Below are 13,872 nucleotides of genomic sequence, written 5' to 3'. Positions count from 1 at the left end.
TGACCTTTGGTTCTTCTGGTGAATTACTAAGGTTTTTTAAATTCTATGTCCTATCTATAAAGGTCCCTGTAACCTTTGTTTTGTTTTTCTTTTTTTTAAATTTCTACGGTCTTTTTTATCCCCTTTGATGCTCATGGCGGAGCAGTTCCGCCATGAGCATCGGTTGGACTGTGCTCATGACGGAACCGCTCCGTCACGAGCACAACCCCTGGGGGAAGCGCTGGCGCTTCCCCCAGGGGCATCGATCTTGCCCCCAGAGAGGGGGATGGCAGCGGAAGAGTTTCTGAAGTAGTTCTTCATTTCCTATCTGGGGCTGCGATTCCATATGTATGTAAATCTTTTACGAAATGAATGTGTGTCGTCATGTAACGTAACTGGTTCTATGTAAAGCGCTCTGATACCCGATTGGATTCGGGTCAAGTTCGCGCTATATAAAACTCTGCAAAAAAAATAAAAAATCACTGCCTCTCTTTATGCGATATGGGATTGTCTGAATGTGTCTGTAAGGGCCTGCATAGATTGCCTCCTGGGTGTACTAGTGTATACTGTGTTAGTTAAGTCCGTGATAAACTGCCTTTATTACCACAAAATACATCAGTTGTGCCTTTCTGCGTGAGTGAATCTTTGCATACTTCTCTGACTATTTCATTAGGTATTTCAGTGTCTGCCTGCTTTTCTTCTTGGGTATCTCGGATTTAAGTCTGGGTGTAGGCTGGATTTATAATTGGGCAGACAGGTTTCTATGAGTGCATGTAGCTCACTGAAACATCACAGTGCATCTTTTACTTTTTAAGCGAATAGCTCCCTGCGCTATGGCCTGCTACATCCTACCTCAATGTTCAGTTCTATATGGTTTAAGAAAAATGTATACCTTGTGTAGCAGTTTGAAGTGATAAGACAGCCTTACCAATAAACCTCCATGCACAGATCAATTCAGATTTATAATTCATATACAGCTATAGTGCATAAACTCCGCTTTCAAAGTGTTGTATTCATTCTTTATAATGGAACAAATAAGACTATAAATCCCAGAATTCAATAGAAAACATTAGTTATAAGCAGCACTATATATATATATATATATTCACTGAAAAAACCATAGGTTTCACACATGTTATAGTTAGCGGAAATTTTACTGATAAAAAACCAATGAAATTCCCCCGTTATAGTTAGTGCAGGCAACTATAACTCACGCGACCGCAATCCTCTGCTGATGCTAATACTGTATTTAGACACTTATTTACCCATGTCTTCTTCCATACATTTTTAGCTATACATATATTACAAATATTTTCTTTTCATAAAGACACATATGTCATCAGCAGAAGATTGCGGTCGCGTGAGTTATAGTTGCCTGCACTAACTAGAACGGGGGAATTTCATTGGTTTTTTATCAGTAAAATTTCCGCTAACTATAACATGTGTGAAACCTATGGTTTTTTCAGTGAATTTGCAAGGTTTTTTAAATGCTAATTCCTAACTATAACGTGTGTGAAACCTATGGTTTTTTCAGTGAATTTGTACGTTTTTTTAAATGCTAAGTTACTTTACGCCATTCGTGGCGTGCGCGCCCACTTAACGCAGTTTGTTCCGTGCGCGCACGGTGCGCTTCGCGCACCGCGCGCCCACTTTACGCAGTTAGTGCCGTGCACGCACGGTGGGCACGCGGTGCGCTACGCGCACCGCGTGCCCACGTTACGCTAGATGGGCCATGTACGCACGATGCGCTTCGCGCACCGTGCGCACATGGAGGACATATAATGCACTTCGTTTTTAAAGGAAATATTTTAATTTTTCGCAGTAGTTATAAGCCATGCACAAATGGTGCCCTTCGGGCACCATTTGCACACGGGGTGGAGAGAGTGTGGATAATTTTTTTTTAAATATTTTTTTTTTTAATATTTTCGTTTTTTAATTACGTGATAAGCCATGCACAATTGGTGACCTTCGGTCACCAATTGCACACGGGGTGGGGTTAGTGTGGATATTTTATTTTTTAAAAAATTTTTGTACCGTACGTGTACGGTAAGCGTAATCGGCGAAATTAGCGAAAAAATAAAAATTCCGTTTTTGGCCTTGGGGGATATTTGGGGACTCCCTGTACATGGCTATGTGTGTGGGAGCTGTCAAAACAGCCCCTTTAAATGTTTTTGTGCTTTGTTTGTTAATCATCTCTCTCAGTGCGAGAGAGAAAATGGCGGCCGCCGCTTCCTGGTTTCGGCCGATTCGAATGTTTACTAAGATCTAAGAGCCAATCATAATCGCGCTCGCGCACGCCACCGTACGCGTACGGTAAGCGTACCGTAAGCGCACCGTAAGCTGGCTCAGATATATATATTGATTTAAAGGCTATTTTCTCAGAATCTACTGAACAGATTTACACCAAACCTACAAAAGGCACTTCCTTGACCCGAGGACTACCTCTCTGCCAAATTTCTAGTAATTCTGTTCAGCCGTTCGGGCTGTAGCCCTGTCTAAAGGTCCTATGGAAAAATGCATGGGAAAAACGCGTTTTGGGACCCCCCTTTTATCTTAGCCCCCGCTTGACGAATCCCCCCGAGACTTTCAGGGTAGGAGCGGAGCGTAGCGCCCCACCTATTTTGAAAAATTCGCGAGGATTCGTCGACCGGCGCCAAAGTTATTCAAAATAGAATGTTGCGGATTTCCTATGGAAACGTGGTCCTAACTATAACTACCTACTCGCGACCGCCAGTAGGATATATATATATATATATATATATATATATACATACACACACACACATATATATATATTTTTATTTGTCTGCCACTGGAGCGGAATAAACAACATAAGTATCTTTAAAGTGTGTGCGCCACATTTTTGTTCATCACATAAAACTTTGAAATATACGACAAGATAACAGAGGCCATTAGTGTTCAGTTTTTTCTCCTACTACATCCAGAATGCAGTAAAGCAATACAAGTGCAAGATTGACCTCAATGGAAGCACATTCTAAACTAACTTGACATACATCTGATCTGCACATGAGACAAACAATGTCATACCTTTTTAAAGATATATAAAATAACTTACAATTTTAATTATATATCATCCTTTCTTTTTTAAATAACTATTTACCTTTCAAATTCGTTTGATTACAATGACAGTATATACCTTATTAATCATTTTTTTGATTTACAAACAAAATATATTAACATATCAGAAAATTGAGTTTGTTGATTGTTTTTTCTCTAATTAGGTAGATGCAATATTCTCAGTGTTTGTAAAAACTTAGCACAAGAATGGAACACCACTCTCACAGAAAACAACTATTAATGACAACCTTCTGAACTTTACAATGCCTGGTACTGCAAAAGTCAACTAATAAAAACATTGCTTTCCTATTTCAGTTTTGTAACTGCATTTCTGAATGGTTACTGTCTATTAACCCTTTCACTCCTGTTTGGATGTAGCCCAAAATGCATGCCTTTGTGACAACACTCGCAAAGTAATCGCAATGAAAAAGGGAGTCGGAAAACCAACTTCCCTTCACACTTTTGTATTGTTATCACTATACTACACATTCTTGTAACACCCTCACTAGAGAATCTTACCTACCTCATAAAACAATTAACCTAAACCTCTCCAATTTTTAAAAATCAATACCTGTTTCTTTAATACCCTTTCCCCAATACACCCTCTGCAGATTCTCCACAGAAACCCTCTACAGCCAGTAGGTCACAAGTTCACAACACATTCCAGAAGGACCATACTAATTACAAAATGAACTACTGCAGGTGTGGTTTACTACACATACTGTAAAGCATATCCAACTCTGTACTCATTTGTTTTTGCCATTTACGAAAGCCAATGAAACACCTATTTGCTAATCATTTCCAAATGCACCTACTTTTATTCACCTGCATATTCCCTTCATCCAATCAAATTTCAATTCTTATTTCAAACTACCAGCACACATGCATTTTCACTGTCTTTCATAATACCAACTGTGATACTGAGCTGCAGACCTGTCCTGTGTGCTACTTCTCGTTCCTACACAATGCTTAGTATGTGGATTGTGGGCCACATCTATGTCTATTGAGCTAAAGAGGCTGCAAAAAACAAAAAGGTATTGACAGGGACTTGGGTTGGCCAAAGTGGAGATTAGTTGGTTTGGCCAGAGAGAGTCAAAACTATTGTGGATTTCCAAGCTCCTCACCTCATGATTGTGCACTGTTGTGACAATGACTCAAGCACAATGACTGGGGGTGGGAAGGAAATCCTAATGAAGGACACAATTGCAAAACTGATGTCACTTTTCCCTCACACTGTCTTGGTGTACTCTAATATATGCCAAAGACAAAAATGGAATTGGTTAAATCAATTCTGTCCACAGATTGACAAAGCAAAGAAACATGTTAATAACACTGTATCTGCTTTACTCAGAGACCATAACATCGGCAATATCTACAACAACTTGCGTTTTGACATGCATAAAATATATTGAGATGATGTAGTTCACAGACAAAGGGAACAGGGTGTTTCCAGGCCACCTGAAACTTTGCCTACAGTCTTATATGTAGCTGTCTTACACACACTCAACTCAAAGACTCTCTTCTCAGAACCACCCTAGAGCCCAAAATGTTGTTCATTTATTGTTAAATTATAATTTTTTTGAATTTTTGAAATTTGCGACAATGTTGCGATGATCACGCCATGAAATCGCAAAACAAAAGCAGACATTCAACGCCCACCACCATATTAAAAAATGTTACCTTAAAAATGAATTCTACTTCCCGTTTGTGATTACACCGAGAGTCCCGATGACTACGGTAACTACGATGAATGTGACTTTTTTAGGTGGCGGAAAACACATATCTGCACACATTTTACAGTATTTCCGACACTAGGGGTTTATTGCTGCACTGTTTAAAGTTATATTTTTGTAGGGAGTTTGTATAAAAACCACCATTTAAACCGATTTTCCGTTTTCGCAGTGAGGCCGGGAACGCAATGATCTCGGTAGCCGCGGTCACCACCAATATGTCACAAAATGATAAAACAAATGCAGGTATTTAATAGCCACCTCCACCACATTCAAAACTTCTAACTGCAAAATGGATTATAACGGACAGTCTAAACACATTACTATCTAAATTACTGTTTAATAGCATATACAACTCCCTTAATATATCTCTATAGCACAGTGCATAACCTTTTCAGTGTAATCTATGACTGCATGCATCACAGTATCAGTGAGTCTCTCATTCACTGTATAAGTATTTGAGGGGGATCTGTGAGACGGTGCATCAGTCTATCAATACTTCTGTAACAAAATGCGTGACTGCCTCAGCACATCTATGAGTGGGCACATAAGTGCCACAATGGGTCTTTGATTGAGTGAGAGACTTGCACAACCAATCTGCGAGTAGGTGCATAGGTGCCTTTGTGCATTTGTAAGTAAATATATGACTGTCTGACTGGATCTGTAAGTGGATACATGAGTGGTTAAGTAGGTGTCTAGGTAGGTGAGTGAGTGGGTGGGTGCATGAGTTGATCTGTGAGTGAGTGGATGAGTCTTTCAGTGGGTCTATGACTGGTAGCGATTGTGAGTGGGTACGAGTCTGTCTGAGTGTATAACTGATTGGGTGCATAAGTCTCTGAGTGAGTCTATAAATGGCTGTGTAAGTGACGGTACGGGTGTGTGAGTGTCTGAGTGGATCCATGAGTGGATGTATGTGTCTGAGTGATCTGTGTGTGGGTATATGAGTACCTCAATGGGTCTGTGAGTGAGAGCATAAGTCTCTGAGTGGGTGAGTGAATGGGTACATGCATGAATGAGTGAGTCTCAGTGGGTCTGTGAGTACATACATGAGTGTGTGAGTGGGTCTGTAAGTGGGTGCACAAGTCTCTGGGTGGGTCTGTACATGGGTTTGTGACTCTCCAAGTGAGTCTGTAAGTGGGTGCATGAGCATCTGGGTGGATCTGTGAGTGGGTGCATGAGTGCCCAGGTGGGTTTGTGAGTGGGCATAAGAGTCTCTAAGAGGGTATGAGACTGTACGCATGAATTCAACTGAGTCTTCAAGTAGATGCATGAGTCTCTGAGTGGGTCTGTACATGGGTGTGTCACTCTCCGAGTGAGTCTGCAAGTGGGTGCATAAGTACCTGAATGGGTATGTGAGTGAGTGCATGGGTACCTGTGGTGGTATATGACTGGCTGTATAAGTGTGTGAGTGGGTTTATGAATCGGTGTATAAGTGCCTGAGTGAGTTTGTGAGTGCGTACATGAGTCTGTGACCAATATTCGTGAAGATGCCACAATAGTCACAACATCCCCGCGATGGTACACGAGGGGCCGAACTGGCGCTCGCGGCATTGTCACGAATATCGTGTGCAATTAAAAAAACAATTCTGGACACATAACTTGTGTCACCAACATACCCATTTCTCAAACATGGGGTCAGAGTAGCTCTACCCTTACCCCTTATGTTAGCTTTCACACACATTTTTAGCCACGAACGATAAAATGGCAGTCCCAACTTTCTGTACAGGTTCAGTCTAGTCAATCACAGCATTCCCGATGGCGTACACATCCACGATTAATCATGGAATCATCGTGAAATATCCGCGCCCAGGGACATCACTATAATTTTTGGCTTAAATTTCTCAAAAACGTCTGGGCAGATTTGCACCAGATAACAAAAATCACAATCTGACTAACAACATCTACCTTTCCGACAAATTTGGTGTAATTCCATCCAGCAGTTCAGGCTGTAGGTTCGACAATACGTTCCTATGGGAATTAACATTACAAATGCACCCTTTCTTCACGCCCCTATTTCTCGGTCCCCACTGCACGAATCACCCCCAAACTTTCCATGACACACGGAACCTACTTTGACACTTTTGTGGGAAAATTTCATGAAGATTGGTCAAACGACGCCAAAGTTCTAGGTAAGTCAAAACATGCTTTTCCTATGGAAACTAGGTCCTAACTATAACTACCAAATGATTATAATATATTTCAGCAGCAGCAATAGAGCCTCAGTAGTTATGGTTAGGATTTACTTGAAATACAGTTTATACAATATATACACAGTCTGCCAACATCGTAATCAATGTTAATCCGAGACCGGTTTTGTCTTTTGGACACAGGGTCTCTTTAGAAGGATGCAAGAAATTAGATTAACTTGAGACAGCAGCTGGGATGGTGGACACCGACACTGATTTATGGGGATCAGGACTTTTCATCCTCAGACTTTGATACAGAGAGTGGGCGAAAGCATAAAAATAATGAAAGGAGGAGGAGGAAGTAAAAGATTGAAAGCCGGTGACAGAGGGAGAAAACAGGGATGAAAAATAACCTGGTAAAGGGAGTCAGTCAGGAAGTATAGGGAAGAGAAAAAAAGAAGCACAAGCTGAAATCAAAAGCAGGGTACCTTGATATTTGGTAATCACAGTATGTGGTTGAACAGGCAGCAGGCTCCGTAAAAAAGCATTGCCACATGCACTTATTTAGTTTTTAATACAAATTGCATTATGCTATAGGATAGCGGACATCCAATTAACTTTTTTGTTCCTTATGCTATACAGTGTTGGGTCATCAAATAACAGCCAAACTAAATATAAACTTTGGATAATAAAAGGGATCGTCTAAAGTAATCCAATGACCACTTTATCAAAGGTCATGCAATAGACTTCTACAAGTGAAGTAATTTGCAACTTACCTTCACAGGACTTTCTGACTGGCTAATAAACTGTCCGCCATATAGTGAGAGTAAGGACGTTATTTCCTACAACAAAAAGAAAGCACAAGAAACAAGATTACATCAACTACAAAATACTTCTGAGGATATTTAGTTATACTTTATATTTCATATATCAAAATAGTGCGAGGTCAATAACTAGGGCACCATCTCTCTCAAAATCTTAAACAAAATCAGAATTAGCAAGAAGTGGTTCTTACACATGGAATGTTCCTAGTTGTGGAGTGAATGTGGTTAGCTCCTTTGTCTACTTTACTAGAGATTGAAACTCGCGGATTCCGTTTCACTAGATGAAAACAGCTAACTATGTCTGAAAACACTGATAATTTACTCAAAGGGAACCCTACTTCATTCTCTCTTAAAGGAGACGCCTCAGGGAAGATAACATCAAGTACACATATTCTGCCACATTGGTGCTATTGTATGGATGGCCTGCTATACTATGCCTATAGTTACCAAGGTTCCGTGCTCTATCTAGGTAACTTTTTCACTTTACATATGTGGGTACTTGAATCAAAATGTGTCACTTGTTTTAGTCTCAAGCACATATTAGTAAGCTTTGTCATGTTAGCTAGCACATGTTCACAATTATGATACAAACAGACCTTTAGTATGGGGTCAACATGTGTCACTACCTATCTGTCTTTGGTAGGGACAGAATGATTTAAGACCCATTGAGTATTTAGACGGGTGTCCCAAAGTGTATTACATTGCCCCATGTGCCACTGTCCCTGTAAGGCAACACATAAAGTGCCACTTTAATTTATAGGTAGGGAAAGAACAGTCCACTGAATTATGAATTCAACAGCTTCAAATTTACACACCTTTGTTCTTCTCATAGTCATATAACTAGGGTATTGTTATCGTTGTTCTCCCTAAGAGGCACATGACAGGTGTAGCATCACAACACTTGGGGATGTAACTGGTGCACAATTTCATTAATGAGAGCTAGCATCAGACAAGTATATTAGTGCTAGGGTCCCAGATAAGAGCTATGAGGCCTACCCTTTAACAGGTGTCCATGTAGTCCCCCTGGAGTAAATCAGCAAACTTTTCTAGCATACCTTAGCTGCTTACATCAAGAGAAAACATTGGAAAGGCCAATAGGTCTCGACTACGTAGGCTATTGGCTTTGTTAAATGTAGTCTTGCTGTACAGCAGCATGGGTGCAGTGCAGCATGCCTTAAAATGTAAAAAAAATAATAATAAATAATATAAAGTGATGTGATGCAGTCAGCACAGGCTGCATCATAGCACTTTTATAAAATTGCTTACAGGGAAGGAAGATGAGGCACGAGACGGAGAGAGGGCATGTGGAGGGCAACACGGATAAAAAGTAAAAGAAAATATTTCTATGACGAGGCTAACACTTGCCGCGTCAAACTGCTTTTTTATCAATTCCAGGTGGGGAAGTAGTGTGGGACATGAGGCAAGATGAAGGGAGGGCGTAGGGGGGCTGGCAGCATAAACAAAAAGTTTTTTAAAAAATGTACTATCACATGTCCAGCAACGACCGCGTCATAGATTTTTTTTGTACTGTGGGGTGGATGGCTATATGAAGAGAGGGAAGGGAGGTGGGAGGCAACACAGAGAGAGGGAAGGTGTGTGAGACGAGCTGGGAGCAGGCAGATAAACGTACACTCACACAGAATGCTCCAACAAAAATAACAAGCATTTACAATGCAATGGTCTCGGCATTGGTAAAGTTAGAGCTATTGGCATTGCTCATGACATTATTTTTGTTTATGGTTTTTTTTTAAAAACATTTAAAGAAACGGCATTGTCATGAGCAATGCCAATAGCTCTCTTCACTGCAGCGGGATGTAAATTAACAAAGACACACTTGGACACTCACTGCAGGAGGATGTAAACAAAGCCACACACACGTGGACCCCCTCACTACAGCGGGATGTAAACTAAGCCCCCCCCCCCCCCACACACACACACACGAGGGCACCTTCACTGCAGCGGGATGTAAATAAACAAAGACACACTTGGACACTCACTGCTGAAGGATGTAAACAGACACACACACTCACTGCTGCGGGATGTAAACAAAGTCACACACAGGATGGCACCTTCACTGCAGCGGGATGTAAATAAACAAAGACACACTTGGACACTCACTGCAGAAGGATGTAAACAAAGCCACACACACGTGGACCCCCTCACTACAGCGGGATGTAAATAAACAAAGACACACTTGGACACTCACTGCTGAAGGATGTAAACAAAGTCACACACACACACGAGGGCACCTTCACTGCAGCGGGATGTAAATAAACAAAGACACACGTGGACCCCCTCCCTTCAGCTGCATGTAAACGAACACCCAGCCAGCAGGCCCTCGGGACAGGATGTAAACAGCCGCACGCAGTGAAAGGCGCCCCTCTCAAGTGGGAAAATCCACGGCCCATCAGCCCTGACAGCCCCACAATGGGGCCGCATCGCCCCAATGAGGAGACAAAGCCCAGCCTGACGGGACACAAGTGGGTCTTGTAACAGCCGCCCTGGGGGTCAGAGCCCCACGCCTCATCGGAGGGGGGGGGGGGGTCGAGGTCTTGTAACAGCCGCCCTGGGGGGGGGGGGGGGGGGGTCAGGCTCCCACGCCTCATCGGAGGGGGGGGGGGGGGGTTCGAGGTCTTCTAACAGCCGCCCTGGGGGTCAGAGCCCCACGCCTCATCGGAGGGGGGGGGGGGTCGAGGTTTTGTAACAGCCGCCCTGGGGTTCAAGCCCCCACGCCTCGTCGCTTGGAGGACAAGCGTGGGGTCAGATGAGAAGCACATTCTCAGGGGGCTGTGTCTGCTCTGGAACTCATATTACTGTCCTGAAAGAAACATGCTTTCAGTGGAAAAAGGAAGCGCTGCAATCCGGCTGTGCCAAGGCGCGCAGAGGAAAGGGTCAGACGCCCGAAGGGGATCAAGGGATTGGGTAATGCTGTGCAGCACTGCTTGCTTTATCCAGCCCGCCACACTACAGAGGATAGGCAGTGAGGGCCCCGCCTGAGCCAAGGTTCTGTCTCCGGAAGGTTTTATCTGCTCTCCCTAGAGTACCGTCCTGATTAATCGGAGCGGTCCTCGTCTCAGCCGAGCTCAGCTGATGTCCGTGACTGCCAGCGCAGGAGCCGCATTTACCACAGGGTAGGGCTCAGAGGCTTTCGCTTTTTGCTAAATGCTTTCAAGGTCTCTCAGGAAGACGTTGCAATTTACGACCAGAACAAATTAACTTAAAAAAAAAAAAGAGGGGGGGTAAGTATTTTCAGATTTGAGGCACTAGCGTGCAGCTATTTTTCCTTGAAGCCTGCCAAACCCAAGACAGTGCGTTTAAATAAGGGTGGAGGGGAATTACATCAGGCGATGGAAGGGGGAGGGTTACACCGGGAGCCTGCTCTTTCTACGCTTTTGGGATTCCATGGATTTGTCCGTCTCCAACAGGAGGAGCCGCAAACCTAGGTGTCCTGGCCATACTCCAATAATAGAGGCAGCTTGTGACGTGAGACGGGCACTCCTGGCTATGGCGTAACGGAGGAGGCGGGAGGGCGCCTCAGTGTAAACACGCTCTCTGCTCCCGTTTCCAGCTCATCGGGACACAGTGCTGTTCCGTGATCCACCACTGCCCTCGTAAGAAAGCTTCCTGCGTGGCTGCGCGAGGACGACCATGTTCTGCTGCCATAATAGCAGGCTTCCCAGTCGTGCTGAGCATACGCGACCCTCGTAGCTGTCATCTTCCTCTTCACAGCATTACAATAAGCAGGTTTATTTGTCCAACTAACTGTATCTGGCACGAAGGAGATCAGGTGAGGGAGCAACGCCGGGACACCACCGCCTTTCTCCGAGGCACAGCAGAAAATGCCTCGGAGAAAGGGAGTGTCCTTTTCGGATTGGGGGGCGTGTTTTGCTGTTGTCTCCTCCCTGAGACTTCTCGCAAAAAACACGCCCCCCGATCCGAAAAGGACGGGGCAGGATTAGAGTGACGGGACCTCTTCTCCAATGGCTGGCCAGCATTTACTAGGCCAGCCAATGGAGAACAGGGAAGAAGAGGGGCGGGTTCAAGCCCCTCTTCTCAAAGTCACTCAAACTCATTAAATCTCGGAGCGAGACTGCGCAAGCGCAGCCTTTCGCAGCCGAGACCTAAAAAGGTTGCGGAATCATACAAGTACTTTGCCCATGCGCCAAGGGAGAATCAAATGCAAGTTGAAGATGTGGTTTACCAAATCAGAAGCAAGCAAATTAGAGTGACAATGAAGCCAATCAATTATAAGAATTGGGAGGGCTCTAAGCCCACTGTAAACTACCTAAATATCTTACAAGCGACAGCGCATGCACTGTCTCAGGAAAGACCTAAAAAGGGAATTGAAAAAGCTCAGAATCTTTAGTAAGGTAGAAACAGGAATTTCACTGTATTCACTCCACACATATAAATATTCCCAGTGCAGCAACCAATTTTAAATAGGGTCAATTTGAGACTTTATTTTTATTCAAAGTCCTGTAAAAAAGGCTGCATTTGGCTTTATGAGATAAAGTACATAGAAAACGACTGTTTCTCATGGATTTGTGGCACAGCTGAGTATTTTAAAAGCAACGTCTGAAGCTCAGATACACATCTGATCACTTTATACTGATCACTTTATGACAGATTATATAGCGCAAAAGACCAAAGAAATGCCCAAAACACATTTTATATTTAATCTCCAGAGGAAGAAACATTTCTGCTTTCTATAACTGTTTAGCAAATTCAAATGTTTCTCCCAAGGATCAGATGGCCGGTTTAAAGGCGTTCAAACAAAAAAGTATTTAGTGATATAAACAGAAGTACAGCGTTTGATGTTTTTCTACTACCCAGATTAATTCTTCTATTGTTGGAATTCCGGTTTGTGTTTTCAGTCTGAAAATTAAATATTCTTAAATCCGAAAAATACTTTGAAAACATTATAGATCAATAGACACAAAGATTATTTATGCTTTCTGGTGTTCCATATTGATAACAAGAAAAAATACATTAAATAACACAGGGTCAAGGCTGACCAATCTTTTTTGGAGCTGCTTATCCAAGCTCAGTAAGAATAAATAATTTTCTTACTAAAGAGGAGAGGTCTGTGGTAGAACATAATTATTCCTAGCTGTGACATAGGATACCGTGATGCCTCCAGACTCTGGACTTCTTTCACAGGAAAGGTCAAAATAGCATGCAGTTTTCGCCTCCAGTGGATACTCAGACTGTGTTGGGTTGCTTTGTCTGGTAACCACACTGAAGACGCAGCACAAACAAGGTAAATGCAAAACACTGATATGATGCAGGTTCTCTCAGACTAGTGGTTCACTAAGGGGCCTGGTGGAGACAAACAACTGTTCGTGGGCCCAGGTTCCCAATGCAGAAAAGGAAGAAAGGGTCTGAAACAAGCCAAGCAAGAATGCAGAGATCCATTTCCCTACCAAGAGGATGTAGCTGATGTTGACAGGTTGGTGTTGCAAAGTACAGCGGTGTGAAAGCACAGTGTAAGGGCGCATTGGCAGTTTAAAATGTAGCTCAGCAACAAATGGGAATAGAAATTGAAGCGATGCTGAAACCAAGCACTGTCAACATCTCTTCCATTTTGGAAAGTAAAACAATTATCAAGAGCCAACATATAGTGTGAAGAATATTTTGAATCCATATCCAGTCAACAGGTTTCATTAGGGCACCATATTGCCATGAGCTTTATCAAAGCAGCAAACATTCAAAAGCAGCAGAGCTGTTGTCATCACTGTTAAATGTGAATGTTAAACTCTGTTAGAGTGTTTTATTAATTAAAAAGGTTATGCCTAATTCAGATAAGCTTATGTTAACATGGCTAGGCTGAAGCCAGCTTGCATCACCATCTATTCATATTTGCAGAAAGAAATGCACACTTTCATTTCACATGAACAAGCTTTTATACTTGTATGGAACAAGCAGTGGCATTGTCCCGTAAATTGGAAGTGCGATTATACCCAGAAAAGGTCATTAAACAAGCCAAAAAAAGAGCCTTAAACACTCCTCGAGCTGCATTACTTGACAGAACACCTAAGGCCAAGGGGGATTGTATCCCGGTGGTCACCACCTTTTGGACCCTTGTCTACCAAAATCAGACAAATTATCAGGAAACATTGGTCCCTGCTGAACACC

The 13,872-nt window shown here is 42.8% G+C and overlaps 1 protein-coding gene across 1 annotated transcript in view; it reads right to left on the bottom strand.

Moving 5' to 3' along the window:
- TRMT11 (tRNA methyltransferase 11) overlaps nucleotides 1–13,872 on the bottom strand; it is a 285,703-nt gene that overhangs the window by 206,911 nt on the left and 64,920 nt on the right. Inside the window, exon 2 of the mRNA XM_085611819.1 lies at nucleotides 7,690–7,755. Coding sequence (XP_085467945.1) covers nucleotides 7,690–7,755 — 66 coding nt within the window. The remainder of the gene's footprint in view (nucleotides 1–7,689; nucleotides 7,756–13,872) is intronic.

The sequence above is a fragment of the Triturus cristatus genome, chromosome 6 (assembly GCF_964204655.1).
Source record: "Triturus cristatus chromosome 6, aTriCri1.1, whole genome shotgun sequence".
NCBI lineage: Eukaryota > Metazoa > Chordata > Amphibia > Caudata > Salamandridae > Triturus > Triturus cristatus.
Note: the sequence above shows the minus strand (reverse complement) of the source record. Positions and strands in the feature narration are given on the sequence as shown.